The 24,502-nt window shown below is 44.6% G+C and overlaps 1 protein-coding gene across 1 annotated transcript in view; it reads left to right on the top strand.

Annotated features, from left to right (window-relative positions):
* The first annotated feature begins 2,951 nt into the window (after window positions 1–2,951).
* The window catches only part of LOC142208935 (protein-arginine deiminase type-2-like), a 30,528-nt gene continuing 8,977 nt past the window's right edge, over window positions 2,952–24,502 (top strand). The window contains exons 1-10 of the mRNA XM_075277815.1: window positions 2,952–3,104; window positions 11,931–12,114; window positions 15,328–15,400; window positions 18,594–18,655; window positions 20,206–20,323; window positions 20,399–20,524; window positions 22,163–22,326; window positions 23,185–23,288; window positions 23,379–23,490; window positions 23,583–23,690. Coding sequence (XP_075133916.1) covers window positions 3,010–3,104; window positions 11,931–12,114; window positions 15,328–15,400; window positions 18,594–18,655; window positions 20,206–20,323; window positions 20,399–20,524; window positions 22,163–22,326; window positions 23,185–23,288; window positions 23,379–23,490; window positions 23,583–23,690 — 1,146 coding nt within the window. The 5' untranslated portion in view covers window positions 2,952–3,009. The remainder of the gene's footprint in view (window positions 3,105–11,930; window positions 12,115–15,327; window positions 15,401–18,593; window positions 18,656–20,205; window positions 20,324–20,398; window positions 20,525–22,162; window positions 22,327–23,184; window positions 23,289–23,378; window positions 23,491–23,582; window positions 23,691–24,502) is intronic.

Below are 24,502 nucleotides of genomic sequence, written 5' to 3'. Positions count from 1 at the left end.
CGCTGCTGGTTCAGTACCTGCACACCGCCTGCTCTGCTGTGCTGCTGTTGGTTCAGTACCTGCACACCGCCTGCTCTGCTGTGCTGCTGCTGGTTCAGTACCTGCACACCGCCTGCTCTGCTGTGCCGCTGCTGGTTCAGTACCTGCACACCGCCTGCTCTGCTGTGCCGCTGCTGGTTCAGTACCTGCACACCGCCTGCTCTGCTGTGACGCTGCTGGTTCAGTACCTGCACACCGCCTGCTCTGCTGTGCTGCTGTTGGTTCAGTACCTGCACACCGCCTGCTCTGCTGTGCTGCTGCTGGTTCAGTACCTGCACACCGCCTGCTCTGCTGTGCCGCTGCTGGTTCAGTACCTGCACACCGCCTGCTCTGCTGCTGCTGGTTCAGTACCTGCACACCGCCTGCTCTGCTCTGCTGCTGCTGGTTCAGTACCTGCACACCGCCTGCTCTGCTGTGCTGCTGCTGGTTCAGTACCTGCACACCGCCTGCTCTGCTGTGCCGCTGCTGGTTCAGTACCTGCGCACCGCCTGCTCTGCTGTGCCGCTGCTGGTTCAGTACCTGCACACCGCCTGCTCTGCTGCTGCTGGTTCAGTACCTGCACACTGCCTGCTGTGCTGTGCCGCTGCTGGTTCAGTACCTGCACACCGCCTGCTCTGCTGTGCCGCTGCTGGTTCAGTACCTGCACACCGCCTGCTCTGCTCTGCTGCTGCTGGTTCAGTACCTGCACACTGCCTGCTCTGCTGTGCCGCTGCTGGTTCAGTACCTGCACACCGCCTGCTCTGCTGTGCTGCTGCTGGTTCAGTACCTGCACACCGCCTGCTCTGCTGTGCCGCTGCTGGTTCAGTACCTGCACACCGCCTGCTCTGCTGTGCCGCTGCTGGTTCAGTACCTGCACACCGCCTGCTCTGCACTGCTGCTGCTGGTTCAGTACCTGCACACCGCCTGCTCTGCTGTGCCGCTGCTGGTTCAGTACCTGCACACCGCCTGCTCTGCTGTGCTGCTGCTGGTTCAGTACCTGCACACCGCCTGCTCTGCTGTGCCGCTGCTGGTTCAGTACCTGCACACCGCCTGCTCTGCTGTACTGCTGCTGGTTCAGTACCTGCACACCGCCTGCTCTGCTGTGCTGCTGGTTCAGTACCTGCACACCGCCTGCTCTGCTGTGCCGCTGCTGGTTCAGTACCTGCACACCGCCTGCTCTGCTGTGCTGCTGGTTCAGTACCTGCACACCGCCTGCTCTGCTGTGCCGCTGCTGGTTCAGTACCTGCACACCGCCTGCTCTGCTGCTGCTGGTTCAGTACCTGCACACCGCCTGCTTGGAGGTGTAGTGTTCACACCGGACACTGTTTAGAGGCCTGATGTATAATATCCTTCTCAGCAGGCAGGGGTTACTGAGTGAAAAGATGAATCGGCATCTCAGCCCTATGTGTCTATGCTATATACTATATATATCTACATGAACCTCCCAGAGCTATATTATCACTGACAAGGGGAAATGATGCAGCACAATCTGTTAATGCTCCTCTGTTCAAGGATGATGGGGATTGTAATCCAAATACTAAGGAAAATAGACCAGAAGCAGCCTGGTCCAGATAGTCAGTGCACAACGTCAGATATAACTGTATCACAGTAAAGGTGTATTATATAATAGGTTATTTACAGGCAGGGTGTATTGTATAATGGATTAATACAGTCCGCGTGTATGATATGACAGGTTATAGACAGGGTATATTATATGATGGATTATTACAGTCACAGTGTATTATATGATGGATTATTATAGACAGTGTATTATATTAAAGATTATTATAGCTATAACATATTGTATGGTGGGTTACAGTCAGTGTGAAGTACATGATATACATTTATAGTGAAAGTGGATTAAATAAAGGATTATTATAGGTATATGATGTTATTACAGTCAGAGTGTGTCATATGATGGATTATTATTAGATAGATTATGATGAAATATTACAGTCAGTGCATGACATGGGGGGTTATTATTATATGACAGATTAGCACAGTCAGTGTATTACATGGTGTGTTATTAATATGATGGATTATTATAGATAGGCTGTATTACATGATGGATTATTATAATAAAGTGTATTATATGATAGATTATTACAGTTAAGATGTATTATATAATGAATTATTATAATTATGGTGTATTTATATAATACATTATTACAGACATGGTGTATTATATGATGCTTATGATGATAATAATAATAATCGGTGTATTATGTGATGTATTATTACAGAGAGGGTGTATTATACGATGGATTATTACAGTCATAGTATATTATACGATGGATTATTACAGTTTTAGTGTATTATACGATGGATTATTACAGTCATAGTATATTATACGATGGATTATTACAGTTTTAGTGGATTATATGATGGATTATTACAGTCATAGTGTATTATATGATGTATTATTATAATTAGGGTGTATTATATGATGGATTATTGCAGTCATAGTGTATTATATGATGGATAATTATAATTAGGGTGTATTATATGATGGATTATTACAGTCATAGTGTATTATATGATGGATTATTATAATTAGGGTGTATTATATGATGGATTATTACAGTCATGGTGTATTATATGACGGATTATTATAATTAGGGTGTATTATATGATGGATTATTACAGTTTTAGTGTATTATATGATGGATTATTATAATTAGGGTGTATTATATGATGGATTATTATAATTAGAGTGTAGTATTACAGTCACGGTGTGTTACATGGCGGGTTATTACATGATATGATACAGGCTGCTCATTGCTCCAGGCTGTTTTCTCCTTAATGGGAGTTTCTATACTTATCTGCAGGGATTAGGGTGCAGGGTCCCCCTCCTGTTCTGACCCGCCCCTCTCCTATGATTGACAGGCTGGGCGGCCAGTGGCGTGCTGTGGGCGGGGCTCCGGGCTGGCCGGGGTGACTAGAGCAGCGGCCCGGGGACTTGTCACCTGCTGCAGGTGGAGAGCGGACAGGATGCAGGGACTGAGCCGGACACTGCGCCTGGACCGCGGGCAGAGGCTGCAGGCTGTGTGTGTGCTGGGCACCAGCCTCTCCGTGGATGTCAATGGGTGAGTGACTCTAATGTACCCCCGAAATGTGTGCAGCAGATGGGGGCGCCTCACCTAATGTGCCCCCCACTATATACACCGAAAGCTGCCGGCACAGAGGGCTCCCCTGGGCAATCCTTCATACAGCACATCATGGGTGACCCCCATCGCCTAATATATGTGCCCCTGCTGTGTCTGAACCCATCTGATACAGGTCATGTACCCCAGTAATAATGGGGGGCCCAGGTCATTACCAGCCTTGTCTGTCACCATTACTAGGGATGTGTAATATATATATATATACACCATATACAGACAGGAGCCGATCAGCTGTGCTCAGAGACATATAATGTGTTTTACATAGGACTGCAGGTGACATCTACTCCATTACCTGTACTCAGAGAGTTATCACTGTGTTATCTGTGGTGTTACATAGGACTGCAGGTGACATCTACTCCATTACCTGTACTCAGAGAGTTATCACTGTGTTATCTGTGGTGTTACATAGGACTGCAGGTGACATCTACTACATTACCTGTACTCAGAGTTATCACTGTGTGTTATCTGTGGTGTTACATAGGACTGCAGGTGACATCTACTCCATTATCTTTACTCAGAGAGTTATCACTGTGTTATCTGTGGTGTTACATAGGACTGCAGGTGACATCTACTACATTATCTGTACTCAGAGAGTTATCACTGTGTTATCTGTGGTGTTACATAGGACTGCAGGTGACATCTACTACATTATCTGTACTCAGAGAGTTATCACTGTGTTATCTGTGGTGTTACATAGGACTGCAGGTGACATCTACTACATTACCTGTACTCAGAGAGTTATCACTGTGTTATCTGTGGTGTTACATAGGACTGCAGGTGACATCTACTACATTATCTGTACTCAGAGAGTTATCACTGTGTTATCTGTGGTGTTACATAGGACTGCAGGTGACATCTACTACATTATCTGTACTCAGAGAGTTATCACTGTGTTATCTGTGGTGTTACATAGGACTGCAGGTGACATCTACTACATTACCTGTACTCAGAGAGTTATCACTGTGTGTTATCTGTGGTGTTACATAGGACTGCAGGTGACATCTACTACATTACCTGTACTCAGAGAGTTATCACTGTGTGTTATCTGTGGTGTTACATAGGACTGCAGGTGACATCTACTACATTACCTGTACTCAGAGAGGTATCACTGTGTTATCTGTGGTGTTACATAGGACTGCAGGTGACATCTACTACATTATCTGTACTCAGAGAGTTATCACTGTGTTATCTGTAGTGTTACATAGGACTGCAGGTGACATCTACTACATTATCTGTACTCAGAGAGTTATCACTGTGTTATCTGTGGTGTTACATAGGACTGCAGGGAACATCAACTACATTATGTGTATTATCATTGGGTGTTAGGAAGCTCGCCCAGCTCTGCTACATGTGTATGATAATATTGATGACAATGTGCTATTGATCCTGGTATAGCTGGGCCTTAGTGACGCAGCAGTGTATTATATGTGACACTACACCTGCTAGCTTCACTTATAGTCACTTCTGTCCATCGGGTCCGTCTATGACGCAGCACCCCGGGTACACTAACTGTGCAGCTCATGGGGTGGATTTCTGTAGAATATATCGTTATATTTTGCGGCCTCTCCATTGATGTTCTCCCCTCGCGGTGTCAGGATTCGGCGCTGTTTGCTTTGATTTACCAAAATCCTGTTAAATGGTTTCTTCTATGTAATAATGAGAATACGGTGAATGTGACCTCAGATCACTGCAGTCCCTAAAAGGAAACCTGTCCTCCGCCATCCTGATATTTTACGTACACGATAACCCCAGATATGGGGGTTTGGTGTTTATTACAAATGTCAATATTGGATGAACCCAAAAGGGGTTAAGTAGAACCTGCGCCGCAGTCATTTACTGGTAATGAGTTAACCAGAAGGCGCTGTGCACAGTGTGGGGAGGGGGGCAGTGGGTGTGACACTATATGTTTTTATGCTCCGACTCCCTGTATACTGGCGCAGGATACACATACTATAACAATATACCATCTGATGTTAAGTTCGTGAAAATTATACTATAGGAAAAGCTGAGTTGCCTTTCAATTTCCCATAGTACTGTCACCCAGCTTTCCTATGGCTGCGGCTCTTTCTGCAGATCAGTGATGAAACCTTTGTACGAGATTGCAGGAGCAAAAAGAGAACTGCCAAATAACAGCCGGGACGTTGCGTCATATACCATGGAAACCTCAGGACCCACCTATCTAATAACCATGGTAGAAGGGCAACACCACACCCCGGGACCGGTACAAACCTAATGTGTCAGTGCAGTCCCATGTAAATAAATCTTTATCATTAAACAATTTTCTAAGGCCTTGTTCACGCCTACGGGGCTCATTTCCATTGTTCTGCTCCAGGTGCAGTGACAGATCTGACTATAATAGGGAGCCATCAATGTTTGGTCATTGTATTACACATTATAGCACAGCATGCCGTTTTTACAGCAGTTGTTTTAAAATCTTTGGTAGAGTCTCCAATGTAAGGGGATGTTGTCCGATGTCCATTGCTCTTATCCTTCATAGAATGAGAGCAATAGACACAGCCAGCTGTATAGTAACAGACACAGCCAGAGTTCCCTCTGTCTGCGTCCATTCTCATTGACTATAATGTAAAAAACATGATGGAAGAAAGCGTCATCAACATAAGAGAGAATGCAGACTAGCAAAAGATGGAAGGGGTTCCTCCTGCAATATGGTGGATGAGAGCAACAGACATAAAGGCCAGGGCCACATGTACAATATGATTTTGCTGCGATTTTGCTGTACAGAAATGTTTTATAGTAACTATAAAGTGGATGGGATTCTGGCTAATCCCATCCACACATTGCAGTAAAATGTTGTTTTTTTTTTTGGAAATCGCAGCATGTCAATTATATCTAAAGAAACGCCGGTGTTATCCCTATAGGTATAATGGAAGCAGAAAGTCCCCAGAGGAAAACTGTGCGGACTTTCTGTGAAAAGTGCAGGACCCCAATGCTACGTAGGGCCTTAACCTAAGGGTGAGTTCAGATGGGGTTTTTTGGTCCAAAACCTGAGACGGAGGACCAAAAACCAGGTAGCCGCGACTGAAAGCTGGTGCACTGCATCGGTATCCAGCCGCGCACTCCGCTCCGAGTTAGGCCCAATGAATGAGACTAGTCTGGAGGAGGGAGTGTCTTCAGACCGAATCGTGAGACGACTCAGCCTGAAGAATGAACATTCCCGGGAAAAAGACCTGAGCGGCTCCCATTGATTTCAGTGGGAGCTGTCTTTTTTGTCAGGATTTTGAGGCGGATATGGCCTCAAAATCTTGACCAAAAAACTCCATCTGAACTAAGGCTAAGGCTCCACGGGCCGTGTCCGCGGCACTAAAGCACTGCGGGAAGAACCGCTGCGTGATCGCATTGCGTTTCTTTCCGCAGCGCTTTTAAGAGAAAGCTCACAGAGTTTTCCTCTGCGGACTTTCTCTTAACATTATATCTACGGGAAAGCTGCTGCCATTTCCGTAGATATAATTGACATGCTGCGATTTGCAAATTCGCAACGGCTTTGCAAATCGCAGCGTGTCCGCGCTGCGATCTTTTCCACAAAGTGGGGATGGGATTCGCATGAATCCCATCCACTTTGCCTGCATTGTACAACGCCGCAATTTTTCCCACAGCGTCTCCGCTGCGGGCAAATCGTGACGTTTCCGGTCCGTGGGGCCCCGGCCTAAAGGTGTTTTCCCACACAAGCAAGTTATCTCCTGATAACTTGCAGTTCAGTGAGGATCCATCTGGTCAGGCCCCCACAGATGAATGGTCGGACCCCTATATATTTTAGTTAGGTGTCTGCTGAATAGTCTTTCATCAAAAGCTATTCCTTTTATACCCATACAATCTTGGTTCAGCTGAGTGTGCATGTGTTCTACATGGGAAGAGGGTAGGAGGCCATTGACGTCTGCAGTGGTGAGTTGGGACACCTGCATACACGTTACAATGGGGCAACCATCCATCTAATCGATGGGTTCTGCTAACGTTCATCTATTGCAGCAAGCGTGATCTTGGAGATGGGATTTGCTAGAATACCTTCCACTTTGCCGTGATTGTAAAGTGTTGTGGTTTATTACCCAGGCCTAGAGGGGTTTTTGAATAAAATCCTATCCTTAGCAGTTTTTCTTTTTTCCGCATTGTGTGGATGAGGTTGCACAAAATCTACTTTGCCGGTAAAGTTAAAGGGGCTCTATCACTGGATTTTCGCTATTTTAGATAAACCTATTTAAAAAGGCTATTCAAGTCCTGCTAATCGTTTGTTATCATAGATCTCCATGTGCACAATAGATCTATGATATGATAGACACAGGGAGCTGCAGCCCCTGCTCTGCATAGATCACTACTTAGAAGACGACTAAGGACCTTGTAGTGACATCATCACAGGTCCTGTTCCACTAGCAGGGAAGAGACAGTTAGAGGCAGTGAATCGAAAGCAGGAGGGGGAACTTACATAGAAGAACCAAGAGAGGAGGGCGTGAACAGAGTATGACGTGAGGGGTGCACAGGAAAGCCCACGGTGCACGGAGGGCTCATTTACATATATGTTTAAAAAGTAATTCATTAAATCGGGGTGGGCTTTTAACAAATGATTAGCAGGACTTGAATAGCCTTTTTAAAGGCTATTCAGGCATATGTTTATCTGAAATAGCGAAAATCCAGTGATAGAGCCCCTTTAAACAGTGATTTTTCCTGCTGTTTCCACAACGTGCCCAATGTTCCAAACCCACAGCACAAAGTGACCATCGCTTCAGGCTTTAGGCTAAGTACACACGGGGGTTTTTGGTCCAGAAACTGAGCCAGGATTGGATTGAGCAGAAGGGAGAAGTATAAGAACTTCCTATATATTTCCCATTCCTTTTGTAGCCATTCATGGTTGTGGCTGGAAAAAATTCAGCAAAATCTGCAACAACAAAAAAACTGCGTTTCTGTAACGTAGGGCCTCAGCCTTTGACAGCTTTTTAGATAAATTTCCAACAAGTGCGAAAAAGCGTTGTGAGCTAAGTTGAGACTCCGAAAATGTGCGGAGAAGTAAGGTAACGAATAAGTGCTGTAATATTAGACTAGATAATCTAACAACACACCAGATTATAGTCCACTTTGCAGTAAAAATACGCCTGTAAAATGTCATTGAAGTCAATGGGAATCTTATTTTTACATGTGTTTTTCGCAAAAATACACGCGCGTTTACTCCGTGTGAAGGCTCCCTTAAACGTAGACACTTAGTAAATCTGCCCGACTGCATTTTACAGTCCAGGGTGAATGAGATTTTATTTAATGTCAGGTCTGTGACGAGGCAAAAATGCTAAACAGCATTTTTGGCATTCTCCAGTTTTTTTTCCCAATGTGTTTTTTTTAATTTTCAGCTTTTTTTTAGCTAGGTGTGGACTTAGTCTTAGTGGGATGACTGCTTTTTTTTCCACAGAAACACATGGAGAGTAGATGGACTACTAGTGTAGGGTTCCCAGAGTTTCCCTTCCCGGGTGTTGCTCCAACACTGCTGATGATTCTGATCCTGATCCAGTGAGCGGTTTATATGTCGCCACCATAGTGGGATCTGTATCCAGGCACATGTCTGCTGGGGAGCAGCTGTGACTGGCTAATCTCTGCGGAGCGATGACTCTCAGCACCTGAGAAGGGATATTCGGAGAAGTCCTGAGCCATCCATAGCAATAACCTTCTAAGGATTTGGAGGGCTTACGGCTAAGTGCGATTTCTGCGGCGGCAACGGCCAGATCAGCAATTCATTAATGTTTATTTAGTCCCGGGTCCAGGGACAGGAGATTCTACAACTGGCAGAGGTGTCTATGGGGGAGGGCGGCCCATAGCGGGTTCCCACCCTGTTCTTGGCTGATACAACCTATGGAGAATAGTATAAGGGACATTCTGCTTAAATCACTGAATATGACGATCATGAGTTTGTCATAGAAAAAACTTATGTCTATGTATACAGACAGTAGCGTATAATCTGGTAACAGTATCTCCTGGTATTGAGTGGAGTTTCTCTTTAATAATATACATATTGCAAGTGATGTTGGGATTAGGTGCGGAGCTGTGACAACCTAGATAGATTTACTGTCCTATAAGGCTAAGGCCCCACGTTGCGGAAACACAGCTTTTTTTGTTGCAGATTTTGTTGCGTTATTTTTGTGCCAAAGCCAGGACTAGATTGAGCAGAAGTTAGAAGAATAAGAACTTCCTATATATCTCCGATTCCATTTGTAGCCACTTCTAGTTTTGGCTCAAAAAACCGCAACAAAATCTGCAACAAAAAAAGCTGTGTTTCCGCAACGTGGGGCCTCAGCCTAAAGCGGTGACTTCTCAGTTTCTTCATAGTATCTACTGGAGAGAGTTTTCGGCATCCGGGAGTACTTAATGGGCGATTAGTGATGGACGTGAAGTGACTCCGGTGGTAGCACCTTCCATTGACTGACACTTAAAGCTCATAAAGATCGTTTTCCAAAACACGTGTTTACGACGTGGCGACATAATACCGGCTCTGACCCCATCACTCATCTCCCTGCCCCGAGCTGCCATGACTGATTCACGACAATGACGGCGGTGGCTGATGTGAATGCTGTGGACATGGCCAATCGTATTTCACTTGATGAGAATATTCTTCGTGGGAGGAGCTTGAACGATCGCGTCTGCCAGTTAGGCTAAGGCAACATGGTGGCTATCCTTCATCTGCAATTTGTTGTAGAAGAAAGAACAAATGGCCAGCAAGTGACAGTCACACACGACTTATGCTACGTATGGTTCAACTTGGGCACCCAAAAAATGGAAACCATATCTGCCATAACCCCCGCTCCCCATAGACTATAATGGGGTCTGTCGGGTTTCTACCCAAAATTGAAGGATTTTAAGCAGAAAAGGGACAGAGTCCCTGAACGTTAGTGTCACTGCTGCCTTATTTTGTGATGCCATGTAGCCCTAACCTCAATAGTTTATTTTTGTTTGTCATGTCTGTTCGTCACCAGCAGTGGCGCTGTGGAGTATTACACCATAATGGGAATAAAGGTAAACTTTTCATAGGTGTTTGTAGTTCCCCTTTATAATGGGATGATAATACTTGGGTGTCCTAGTGAATGGCGTGTATATGAGCTGCTCCATCTCCAGCCCTGTCCCGTCAGTGTCATTTATTATAGCTTGTTCCCACTTGTCATCTGAGCTACGGCTGCCGACCATGCTGGCTGTGTGCATTCCTCCAAGGTCTCTCTAAGACACGTTAGAACTTGCTAGGTGGAACTTACAGGTTACTGACGCCCTCTTATAGATTACAGCGAGATTTAGGTGTCACATGAATGTGTCTGTATCGTGTTCTGGAGGAATGTGATAACGGCTGCGCACACGGTTCTGGATCCATGTATCTCCTGCCAAGACCGTCTGCAAGTATTAAGTCCCCAGTACATCTAAGACCGGAGTAGTCTTGTACCATCACATTCTATTCCGCATATCTATTTCTATCAATATGGCCGCCTCTGAGGCTGGGTTCACATCTGCATAAGAGCCTCCATCGCGGCGATAAAAAATTCACGCAAGTCCGACTTTTTCATCCAGTGGTTTCAGTTAACTAGAACATATTATAGTCCCCATTATAGTCAATTGGGTCTGTTGGACTCCATTCGTGACTGCTAAAACAGTGGGTGGACACATCAACACTAGTGTGAACCTAGCATAAGCTGTCACCCATCTTTCCTAGAGTCCTGTAGGATCAATCTACCTAGTTATACAACTATAATATGGCAGATTTCCCATTCAGGAGCCTAGGAAAGCCTTGCTTACTGTGTTTGTGTACACGGCACAGCCTGGAGTTGTGTTCTCCAAACCCTGATGTGATCTGATGTGGCGATGTGTGACAGACAGATTTACGAGATGACATTATTAGGGCTCTCCTTATTTAGCCTGGGCCGAGGCGTTATGTGTTTGGACACCACTGCCGTGTGAACTGAATGTGTCAATCTCCGTCTCCCTGTTAATCTGCAAATATGGTTTATCGCTTTCTCCAAAACGCTGGAACTTGCAGCTGTTCTGCAGCGTAGAGGGGGCTCAGGAGAGGGGAGACGGTGCTAGTCCAAAAATACAAAATATCACCTATATACATTGAGGTCTGCGTTCACGTGGTGCGTTTTTGCCCCAAAAAACTCGTGTGTTATTCTAAAAACTGCATGCATTTTCAAAAACCCATGTCCACCCGACAAAATACAAGACGAATGACTGTCCTGTCTGCTGTACAGGTATAGTAAAAAGTAAGTGAACCTCTGTATTAGGACCCTTGCACACGACTGAGCCCTGTCTGTGGTCTGAATGTGGGGCCTTAGCCTGAAGCTGCAGAAATAAAACTTGTTTTTATGGAATATCTAATTTATAAAGATTTTGTATGTTCTGTACACTGTAGCCATTCACTGAAAGCAAACAGAGATCTAGGAAACAAACATCTCCCATGTGCCGAGGCCGTTACTGTGTATTATAGGACGCACAGGACATGATGGATGTTGTAGTTTTGTTACTGCTGAAGAACCACAAGTTAGAAACCATTGATCTTTGTCATCAGTTGTCCTCTGTTATCCCCCATGATTAGGATTGCAGTGGTGTGTACATTAGAAGAGCCTTATCTTCAGGACTACTTATGGGGCTTATTTTGTTGTAATGCCTCTTTAAGTAAAAGTTATTCCTGTTCTATATTTTTCTGGTCTTAGGTTGTTGTAGAGGATTATGGGGGCCTGTCAGTTCTCACAGAACATCTCTACTTTCTTCTCCATACAGGGGGGCTCCGCTGGAGTGTAAGTGGTTCAGCTTCCGTCACTCCCCCAATGTAGAACTTAAAGTTCTGAACAGTGATGCCTCCCAACAGAAAGTGATTAATGGGGAGAAACTATGGCCGCTGTCCATAAAGACCTTGGTGGAGTTCCAAATGACTGCACCAAGCACTGAGACCAACGATGGCAAGGTGGGTGATGCACATTATATCCTGTACTGAGCCTGTGTTACATCCTGTATTATACTCCAGAGCTGCACTCCCTATTCTGCTGGTACAGTCACTGTGTACATACATTACACTACTTATCCTGTACTGATCCTGAGTTACATCCTGTATTATACTCCAGAGCTGCGCTCACTATTCTGCTGGTGCAGTCACTGTGTACATACATTACATTACTTATCCTGTACTGATCCTGAGTTACATCCTGTATTATACTCCAGAGCTGCACTCCCTATTCTGCTGGTACAGTCACTGTGTACATACATTACACTACTTATCCTGTACTGATCCTGAGTTACATCCTGTATTATACTCCAGAGCTGCGCTCACTATTCTGCTGGTACAGGCACTGTGTACATACATGACATTACTTATCCTGTACTGATCCTGTGTTATATCCTGTATTATACTCCAGAGCTGCGCTCACTATTCTGCTGGTACAGTCACTGTGTACATACATTACATTACTTATCCTGTACTGATCCTGAGTTACATCCTGTATTATACTCCAGAGCTGCACTCCCTATTCTGCTGGTACAGTCACTGTGTACATACATTACACTACTTATCCTGTACTGATCCTGAGTTACATCCTGTATTATACTCCAGAGCTGCGCTCACTATTCTGCTGGTGCAGTCACTGTGTACATACATTACATTACTTATCCTGTACTGATCCTGTGTTATATCCTGTATTATACTCCAGAGCTGCGCTCACTATTCTGCTGGTACAGTCACTGTGTACATACATTACATTACTTATCCTGTACTGATCCTGAGTTACATCCTGTATTATACTCCAGAGCTGCGCTCACTATTCTGCTGGTGCAGTCACTGTGTACATACATTACATTACTTATCCTGTACTGATCCTGAGTTACATCCTGTATTATACTCCAGAGCTGCACTCACTATTCTGCTGGTACAGTCACTGTGTATATACATTACATTACTTATCCTGTACTGATCCTGAGTTACATCCTGTATTATACTCCAGAGCTGCACTCACTATTCTGCTGGTACAGTCACTGTGTACATACATTACATTACCGTATTTTGCGGACTATAAGGCGCACTGGACTATAAGGCGCATTACCCATGAGCGCCTTATAGTCCTGTCTAGGTTCATATATAAGGTGCAGCGCTGTCTGGTGCGCCTTATATGTGATTGAAAGCGGCGGCACGCAGACTTTGCCGGCGGCCGCTTAACCCCCCGCGTGCCAGCCACTTCTATTCATTTCAATGGCACGCTTCCATTGAAATGAATGGAAGCGCTCAGCACGTGAGGAGTTAAGCGGCGGCCGCCGGCAAAGTCTGCGTGCCGCTTCCATACATTGCAATGGGAGAGTGCTATTCGAATAGTATTCGCTCATCTCTAACTTCAATTGTAAGAAGTTATATCCATATATAAGGCGCACCGGACTATAAGGCGCACTTTCGATTTCTGAGGAAATCGTAGGATTTTATGTGCGCCTTATAGTCCGGAAAATATGGTACTTATCCTCTGCTGATCCTGAATTACATCCTGTATTATACTCCAGAGCTGCGCTCACTATTCTGCTGGTGCAGTCACTGTGTACATACATTACATTACTTATCCTGTACTGATCCTGAGTTACATCCTGTATTATACTCCAGAGCTGTGCTCACTATTCTGCTGGTGCAGTCACTGTGTACATACATTACATTACTTATCCTGTACTGATCCTGAATTACATCCTGTATTATACTCCAGAGCTGCGCTCACTATTCTGCTGGTGCAGTCACTGTGTACATACATTACATTACTTATCCTGTACTGATCCTGAGTTACATCCTGTATTATACTCCAGAGCTGCGCTCACTATTCTGCTGGTACAGTCACTATGTACATACATTACATTACTTATCCTGTACTGATCCTGAGTTATATCCTGTATTATACTCCAGAGCTGCGCTCACTATTCTGCTGGTGCAGTCACTGTGTACATACATTACATTACTTATCCTGTACTGATCCTGAGTTACATCCTGTATTATACTCCAGAGCTGCGCTCACTATTCTGCTGGTGCAGTCACTGTGTACATACATTACATTACTTATACTGTACTGATCCTGAGTTACATCCTGTATTATACTCCAGAGCTGCGCTCACTATTCTGCTGGTACAGTCACTGTGTACATACATTACATTACTTATCCTGTACTGATCCTGAGTTACATCCTGTATTATACTCCAGAGCTGCGCTCACTATTCTGCTGGTACAGTCACTATGTACATACATTACATTACTTATCCTGTACTGATCCTGAGTTACATCCTGTATTATACTCCAGAGCTGCGCTCACTATTCTGCTGGTACAGTCACTGTGTACATACATTACATTACTTATACTGTACTGATCCTAAGTTACATCCTGTATTATACTCCAGAGCTGCACTCACTATTCTGCTGGTACAGTCACTGTGTACATACATTACATTACATGTCGCAGACTGCAGACACTGAACATGCAGGGAATGCTGGGATATTTTAGTTCTTCGAGGACATGTCTGAGACACCACTAAATAACATTGAATGAATAGATCTTTACTTGGTATCAGTGAACGTGAACGCACTTGTTTACACCCAGAAACTGTCTAAAAGCAGAATGGTCTTAGTTGCCCAAAGTAACCAATCACAGCACAGCTTTAATTTTTCAGGAGCAGAATACAATATGAAGCTGCGGAGTGATTGGTTGCTATAGGCAACTAAGACTGTTTTGCTTTAAAGACGATGTCCAGGCCAAAAAATATTTTTAAAATAGGTTGGGGGAAGTAAAAAAAAAAAAAAAAATTCTACTCTCCCGCCCCCGGTGTGGGTCCTGGTGTCCTACCAGTCTGTTCCGGGCCTTCTGCTCTGGCATCAAAGTGAAACCGCTCGCCAGCTGCGACGTCATGTCCCTTCCGCTGAAGCCGCTGATTGACCTCAGTGGTCCCATGACCGCTCATGAAGAGACCCCGGGATGTCCCACGTAGCAAACCATATCCAAAAAGCTGCTACATGGGGCCTTGGCGTTAGATCGCTTTAATAAGTCTGCCTCCATGTTTATTGTACAAAATATCTCTGTCACCATCTTGTATGGATCTCTTATGATCGTTGGTGATTTGGCGTCTTCTGATCAAGTGATTTTTTTAATTCCATTTGTTTCCCTTTTAGATAACATTTGCCTACTATGGAAAGGGGTCCGATGTGCCTGTGGACAAAGCCGGAATCTACCTGACTGGGATCGGTACGTCTGTATCCCTTTAATGACTTTCAACCCCAATTTCAATAAAATAGGCTGTAACAGAAATAAAGACATTTTCCAGGCCTTAGCAATTGATGACCTATCCTTGGGATTAGACATTGGTTTGAGACCCACTGTCCTCACCAACCAGCTGTTTTTAGACACAGTGGCGTTCGGGTGAGTGCTGCAGCATCTTCACAGAAAACCGTGATCAGTGCCATATGTGTTAGGCCTGGTATCACAGCTCAACCCATTCTGTGAACAAACCGTGCAACCAATGAACATCACATGGCTTGTGAAGTAGAAGTTACCGCTTCAAACATCTGCTCCACGAGGGTCCCAGGTTTGGAACAGGCACACTGATCTTCAATGGATGATCTTCAAAGTCTGAAAAACCTCTTTGAGGCTGAGGCCCCACGATTTTTTTGTTGCAGATTTTGTTCACACTAGTGCCTGGAGTCCGTTCTGAGCTTTCCGTGCATGCAGAAGACGGAAAGCTGTCAGACCGGGACCGGCCGTGAGCGCCGGTGAGCGTTTTATGCTCTCTGCCACGAAACTGTTTTTTTTTTAGATCGGACACAGAGTACTGCATGTCCAACTCTGTGTCCGATTTCAAAAAATCGGTTTCGCGGCGTAGAGCATAAAACGCTCACTGGCGCTCACGGCCGGACATCTTTCAAACCCATTCAAATGAATGCGTTTTGAAAGAGTCCTGCAGCTTTCTATCTCCTGCTCAGTTTTGTGCAGGAAACGGAAACCTGCAGAACAGAGACCGGGCGCAGATGTGAACGAGCCCTAAGACTAATGCCTCAAGTAGAGAGCTGCAGACAGAAACTTGGAAAAGACCATGGAAAAAACACATTGCAGTTTTTCCCACAGCATTTTTTTCAGAAAGTCTGCCGAGGAAAACTCAGCGGACTTTCTGCTCCTACAATGTGTGGATCGAATTAGTCAGAATCCCATCCACTTTGCAGGTAATGTAAAACAAAGCGTTTTTTGTTTTTTTTTTTGCCAAAGGGGAACCTGGGAAAAAACAAAAAATTAAGTGTCCCAAGTTATAGCCCCTACTAATCCCTGGTTCGTATTTAAAGGGATTTCTACAAACATAATCGGAATTAATATTGGAGATGATTAAAAGTTAAACATTTTTGCTAATATAAGTAATTAAATATTCTCTAGAGATTTCAAGATTTCCTCTCTCCATCTTAGTGGTGACATCTGTTGTCCTGACTGACAGATATGATCATGAATGTAGGAACTGGTAAATGTCTGATAACCTGTCCACAATAAGGACATCATGGAACCATAGAAAGTTCCTGCATTCATGGTCGTATCCATTGGCAACCGATCAAGACAAAAGATGTCACCACGGGGGCCACACGGTGGCTCAGTGGTCAGCACTGCAGCCTTGCAGCGCTGGAGTCCTGGTGTTCAAATCCCGCCAAGGGCAAAAAACCATCTGCAAGGAGTTTGTATGTTCTCCCCGTGTTTGCATGGATTTCCATCCCATATTCCAAAGACATACTGATAGGAAAAAAAATGTACATTGTGATCTCTATGTAGGGCTCACAATCTACATAAAAAAATTAAAAAAAATGTCACCACTAAGATAGTTAGAGGAAATCTGCAAAACTTTGCAGAATTTTTAATTTTTTATATTGGGGGAAAAAAAACTTGAGCCTTTCAGTCATATGTATCCCCATAGTTGCCCATGACCGTGGACGCCATGTTCGTGACATCCCTGTGGGATCATGTGTTTACTACACAGCCTGCTCATTGGCTGTCTTGCAGCCCAAAAAAATTTCAAAATGGTGGACACCCCCAATGATCCTTTCATCAGACAAGGCTCATCTTTCTGGAGCACGGTCATAGAAAGCCTGCAGTCGGAAATGTCCTGGTAGCGAGGACTTCCAGAGAACTATAAATTACTGTCACGCAGGACCCAGAAATATCCCAGTCCAAGGTGGGAATCTCTTACATCACCAGAATGTACATGTGCACCTGATCCCATACCAGCAATGAAGGATATATGGATCCATGTAATCTACCTGTGACAGCCTGATGTAAGCTCAGCCAATATATCTTCTGCCGTGACGCTGTTCACTACTAAATGTCAATGTATACATATATTACTCCATAACCCCAATGTCTGGCCAACTGCCCAGGCTGCCATGTTGGTGCTATTTTTATTGGGGTGAGCAGTGGTTGAGGCCTTCCGACCTAGCTGTTACCTGAGAATAGATGGAGGGTTGGGGGATGATGAGGAATCTGACACCAGTTATGTGTCCTCTTAAATCCTATTCCTAAGAAAGACCAGACATGTGCGCATTACATCAGGACATGGATTGCGATGGTGTTGAGGACAAGAGACATTTTTCCTGCTGCACGACATTTGGGATGAGTTCAGGTTGCACATGTTGGAGATTACACGGCCCCTTCCATTGTCAGTGGGATACATAAGACTGTATACTGAGATGAGACGACACATTTATGGGGCTTTTCCATGAATATTACCATGTGTAACTTTGTCGAAAATTGAAAGATTTGCTTGCAAATATAAATAATTTAAAAAATTTTTAAAAAAATTCTCTAACCATCTTAGTGGTGACATCGTTTGTCTTGTCTACAAGCTGCACTTTTCTCTCCGCATGATCCATGCGGAAAAAATATGGACCCCATTATAGTCCCAAAGCGGACTCCCCAAACTGAGGACCAAATGCAGATATGAATAAGGCCTAAGGTCTGGGACTTGCAGAAATTCAGCCATGATGTCCTTATTGTGGACAGGTTATCAGGCAGGGACCCTACATGTAGGAGAAGATAACCACAATAAGGACATCATGGCTGGTTATCAGGCAGGGACCCTACATGTAGGAGAAGATAACCACAATAAGGACATCATGGCCGGGTTTCTGACCAGACCATAGAAAGTTCCTTCATTCACTGCCATATCAAAAGAGGTCTCCACTGAGATTTCATACAAGTGTAATACAGACATTTTCTGTACAGGGATCTATATGATATTCTCAATTTATTAGGCCTATGGTCAGGCCCGGCCTGTTATTACTGTTATGTGTATGAGACTGTCCGAACAGAGTTTTACATTCTAAGCTATTAAATGCCAAGAATTTTATGATCTATATTTTTCTGGCCGTGTCTTTATTTCCCTATATCCTATGTATTATATTTTTTTCAGAAATATCTCTGGATGTCGATGCAGATCGGGATGGAAAAGTCGAAAAAAATAACCCAAATAAGGTAAACGCTGCATTCAGAGTCACTCGGAGGATGACTCCCCTTATTGTATGGTAATTTTGTGATATTCTGTTACACTATAAGCGTCAAATTTGCTTTTGGATTTGGAAACTGTCACCTGGGAAGGATCTGCTAGGGTAAGTTCACACAGGGTTTTTTGGGCAGGATTTTGAGGTCGTATCCGCCTCAAAATCCTGACCAAAAAGACGGCTCCCATTGAAATCAATGGGAGCCGGTCAAGTGTTTTTTTCCAGGAGCCGGCTTATTTCGGCTCCCAAAAAAGAAGTGAGATGTTCATTCTTCAGGCCGTTTCGCCTTGCGATTCGGCCTGAAAACACTCCCTCCTCCTGACTAGGCCCATTCATTTAGGCCTCATCTGGAGTGGAATGCGCGACTGGATGCCGGTACAGTGCATCGCCATTCAGTCACGGCTACCCGTATTTTGGATCGGAACCTGAGGCGGCCGCCTCAGGTTCCAGTCCAAAATACCTCGTGTGAATTTACCATTAGGGTATGTTCACACTCAGTTTTTTGCAGGCTGAAAAAATCTGTTTCAGGAATTAGGAAATTGGGGGTTTTTTATGCTCTATTTTACATGATTTTTCGTGTTTTTCATTGCTGTTTTTGCTGCAGTTTTTTGCTCCAACAAACTATATGGACCTGGAAACTTCCCTTAAAAAAATGCTTGGGGTCTTTGCAAGAACCGTATCAAAATATCAAAAACCACATAAAAAAAGGCATCGGGTTTCTTCCCGCCTTCTATTGATTTCAATGGGTTTTTCATGGCGGAATACGCCTAAAGATAGGTCATGTCACTTTTTTTTCCTGTAAAAATCAGTTAAAGGAAAAAAACTTCTGCTGACTCGCATTGAAATGAGTAGGAGCCTGCAAAATCTCAGTGTGAACATACCCTTACATTGGACCGGGGGGGGGGGGGGCACATTTACTGCCACTAACACTGAGGGGCTACAATTCTCCTCCGCTCTGCCTGTAGCCCCTGAACATGTATAATGGACTAATGTGTGTGGCTGCATCTGCGAAACCTTCCGCTTCCTTATATCTAATGTATGCGACCTCTTACTCTTGTATCCCTGCATGAGAGGATTTCTGCTGTACTGTCCCATGAGTTTTGAGTCATAAAGGATATTGCAGAATACACATCAGTCATTACCCGCCATATTTCTATCATTGTAATTATGTACCAGCCTCCGCCCAATGGCGCGACATTAAAGCGTCGGCATCCCCATAGTCTGAAGCTTATAGTAGTACAAGATGTCAAATATATGGATATAAATGCACCGTCCTATTAAACTACAGTCAGCCTCTACCAAGCCTGAAGTGACAGATAACACAGAGTAACAGCATGCATGCACCTAGGCCTCTCCCCATATCACCATTATATTGATGCTCATACAATATGGCGGGGTCATTCCCTGTTTTGTGATATGTTCACCTTGTCTATGCAGGGAGGGCTCCATTGTTACTATAATGATGGCACATTCTCCAGCCCAGTCCTTTAGATATACTTTATAATGTTATGTGATATTCTGCAGGCTACGTGGACGTGGGGTCCGGAGGGTCAGGGTGCCATCCTACTTGTGAACTGTGACAAGGACAGTTTGTTATCCCGCACAGTGGACGGAGATGATAACGTTGCGATGTCCAAGTTGGGTGAGTGAGAGTTCATTGGCCGCTTGGTGTATAGGGGTGGTGTAGCGCTGACCTGGCCCCTGTGTTCCCCCACAGATATCCTGGACATGTCTAAGATGCTGCTCCGGATCCAAGGGCCCGAAAAACTGCCCACGGGGTACAATCTGATGCTGTATATCTCTGCAACTGATGCCCCCAGCTTAGGAGTGTTCCATCTGAACAGTGAGTACACCGCTGCCTCTATTTCTAAACCTAAAATCTGACATTTGTTTTAAATTTTACTGAAACCTTTGATTTACTTGCATCAAGCAGATTTATGGACACAGCTCTGGATGTGACTAGAGTATAAAACAAATTCTTATACTCCAGTCATGCCTAGAGCAGCATCCACTCCCCCCTGCTTGTTCAGTGTCCAGTGCTCTGGGCTCAGAGGGGTGTCTGTCCGCACCCTGCTGATGGATCAAACTGTAAAAGAGGTTCTGGATATGTTTGGGATATGACGTAAGAGCAGAATCTTGAATGCAGCTCTGGATGTGATTGGAATGTAAGGCACAATGTAACAGCAGAATTGAAAACACTGCTTTGTATGAGTTTGGAGCATAAGACGTGCTGTAATAACCGAAATGTAAATGCTGCTCTGGATGTGATTGGAATATAAGGACGAGCATCAGAGTCTCCAGTGCAGATCCAGTAGAAATCCCACACAAAAAAGTCCTGCAAGACCGTCGTTGTAATCCAGCGAGGTCTGTTAAAAAATAATGGACACCTGACAGAAACACCGTTATAGTCAATGGGGTCTCTCGGGATCCATTGCTATCCATCATACCACAGACTGTCGTTCAGTTCACAGCGCTGGTATAAATGTAGGGTTACAATATAGTTGAGAATGCAGCTCTGGATGAGATTACAGCATAAGACATGTGGTAAGAACAGAATTGTGAATGCAGCTCTGGATGTGATTGGAATCTATGCCATAAAGTAGCAATATAATTGAGAATTCAGCTCTGAGTGCGATTGGAACATAAAGAATAAAGTAAGAAAATAATTGAAAATTCCGCTCTGGAGGAGTTTGGCACATAAGACATGCTGCAAGAGTAGAATTGTGAATGCAGCTCTGGATGTAATTGGAGTATAAAATATGATTTATCTCGGTACTAGATAAGTAAATTTAAACTGGGAACTAATACTCGGTAGTGACCTCAGCCCAGTATATTAGGCAGCCCAAGTCTTGTGGTCGTCTGGATGTAGTCCCGCCATCCGCACGCTGAGAGCCCAATTGACAATGACAAATTTCTGATCCTCCTGAAGTGGCATCTACAGAAATCCCGAGCTCTCAAACCTGATCCTCCCCAAGAGGCTGTGGAACATTCATTAATGCCACACAGGACATCCGATCCTAGTACAACAAGAGGCTGCTTGGCGGGTAACTGGAGCCGCTGGGCAGGAATGTATATTAGTGCCCTCACACTTGTCACAAAAGCTGAAGTAATGGACTATTAGCACATTGTGCATTAGAGATGTAAGACCTTGATAATCAGGACGCGGCATTACAGTACCTTGTACCTCGCCGCCCTTATATATATGAGGCATCATCATTAGCGGCCTGCTAAAACTGTCCTGAGCTTATTCTTTTCACAGCTGAGAGTTTGTTACAATAGATCCAGTGTAGGAATCTAATGCTGAATAACCTGCTACACTGGAGCGACCACAACTGGAGAGATTTGTGCAGCTTCTACCTACAAAATGAAGTCTCCCTAATACTGCACATTGTATATATCTCTATAAAATGCGCTGTACATCGCCAGATTGCCGCGGTCAGTGTCATGTGACCTCCCCTGACTCTTGTACTCTCCCCTGTAGATAAAGTATACAAGCACGTCCTGGGCCGACACAAACTCTTCTACAAGGTACGGTACACGGGCACGGGCGAGATGGAGTTCTATGTGGAAGGATTGCGCTTCCCGGACGAGGGATTTAACGGACTGGTGACCATCAAGGCCAGTCTGCTGGAGACCCAGATGCAGGTAACGTCCAGAGGGGGATTTTAATATTTCTATAACTTTCCTCCTACAAACCTTGACTGCCAGTGTCTCGGGGAAAGCTGAGTGATTACCAATATAACCCCATGGGTTTGACCAAGCTTTTCCCAGCCCCTGAATAATAAACAGGCCTAGATATAGCGATATGCATTCCCTGCTGCATAACTAAGTAGATGGGTTATTCAGGAGCCTGGTAAAGCTGGAAGGCCCAGATCTCAGATGTTGCTGGTTCCCAGCATGTAAGCAAACATCCAGGGGATTTGCCCTGTGTCCAATTTATTGGCAGGGCATGTATATCACTGACCAGGCAGTGCACACTCTATGGAGGGGTCTGTGCCATCTGACCACGATAGAAGGGGCACCTCCTGTCTCTTTTCTGTCCCCTCGGACTGACCTCCATATATAGAAGGCTGACGGTGGCAGCTTGTGTCCAGTAACTGGATCCCATTTTCGGTTTAGTGTCGCTGTCCTTGGCTTAGGTTTCGCTCCTGTTTCTATCGGTGCTAACAACATAATCAGCGTTGGTGCGAGCGGCTGCCAGAGTCTCAGCTTCTTGCAGGGAGCATAAATAAGGACACATTAGGGACAAGGACAGGGAGGGGGGCTCTAACAAGGTCCTAATTTAATATCTTAGTGTTGGCCATATCCAGAAACATCTCCCAACTTTCTGCAGGCTCTGAGTGACATATCTTTACTGTTTAGTTACATTTAACCCTTGCTTTACCTTGACTTTTTCTGTGTATGTCAGTTTCTACAGCAGCACAACACTAGATAAATAATTTTGGGGTGCAAACGGTTTTAAGTGCAGATATCCATCCTCTTTTATTCTGCTTTGTCCTGCAGGGTATCCCTGACACCCCCATATTCACAGATCTGGTTACGTTCCGTATCGCGCCGCTGATCATTACACCCAACACACTGGATCCAGTTGAGGTTTTTGTTTGCAGGTAATAACTTATGCGTTTTAATGCTCCTCACCTTTTAGTTTAGGCTTCAGGACTAAAACTCTCAATATTGTGTCTGCTTTCTTCCCATAGTGTGAAGGACAATTACCTATTCCTGAAGGCGATCAAGACTCTGGTGAGTGAGGCCAACTACAACATCCAGGTCTGCTTTGAAGATGTGAACCGAGGAGATCGCTGGATGCAGGTCCGTGTGATATTATTCCTACACTACAGGGGTGTCAGGAGATGTGTATGACACATAGCCACATACTAATAATATAATGCATTTGATCACAGGATGAGATGGAATTCGGGTACATCCAGGCTCCACACAAGAGTTTCCCTGTTGTGCTGGATTCTCCCAGAGATGGAGAACTGAAAGATTTTCCTATTCGGGAATTGTTGGTGAGTTCAGTGTGAAAAAAATGTTTAGTTGTTCAGTTGACAGAATCTGTGATATCACTAATAATGTATTCTGTGCGTTCACTATAAAGTGACATCGCTGAGAATGCAGCCTATCCATTCAGTAGAGAGCAGTGGTGACATCACTGAGAATGCAGCCTATCCATTCGCTAGAGAGCAGCGGTGACATCACTAAGAATGCAGCCTATCCATTCACTAGAGAGCAGTGGTGACATCACTGAGAATGCAGCCTATCCATTCAGTAGATAGAAGTATTAACATCACTGAGGAATACAGACTATCCATTCGCTAGAGAGCAGCGGTGACATCACTAAGAATGCAGCCTATCTATTCACTAGAGAGCAGTGGTGACATCACTAAGAATGCAGCCTATCCATTCACTAGAGAGCAGCGGTGACATCACTGAGAATGTAGCCAATCCATTCGCTAGAGAGCAGCGGTGACATCACTGAGAATGTAGCCAATCCATTCACTAGAGAGCAACAGTGACATCACTGAGAATGCAGCCTATCCATTCACTAGAGAGCAGCGGTGACATCACTGAGAAGGTAGCCTATCCATCCACTAGAGAGCAGCAGTGATATCACTGAGAATGTAGCCTATCCATTCACTAGAGAGCAGCAGTGATATCACTGAGAATGTAGCCTATCCATTCACTAGAGAGCAGCAGTGACATCACTGAGAATGCAGCCTATCCATTCAATAGAGAGCAGAGATGACATCACTGAGAATGTAGCCTATCCATTCACTAGAGAACAGCAGTGACATCACTGAGAATGCAGCCTATCCATTCA

Source organism: Leptodactylus fuscus, chromosome 6, assembly GCF_031893055.1.
Source record: "Leptodactylus fuscus isolate aLepFus1 chromosome 6, aLepFus1.hap2, whole genome shotgun sequence".
In the NCBI taxonomy this organism is placed as follows: Eukaryota; Metazoa; Chordata; class Amphibia; order Anura; family Leptodactylidae; genus Leptodactylus; species Leptodactylus fuscus.
Note: the sequence above shows the minus strand (reverse complement) of the source record. Positions and strands in the feature narration are given on the sequence as shown.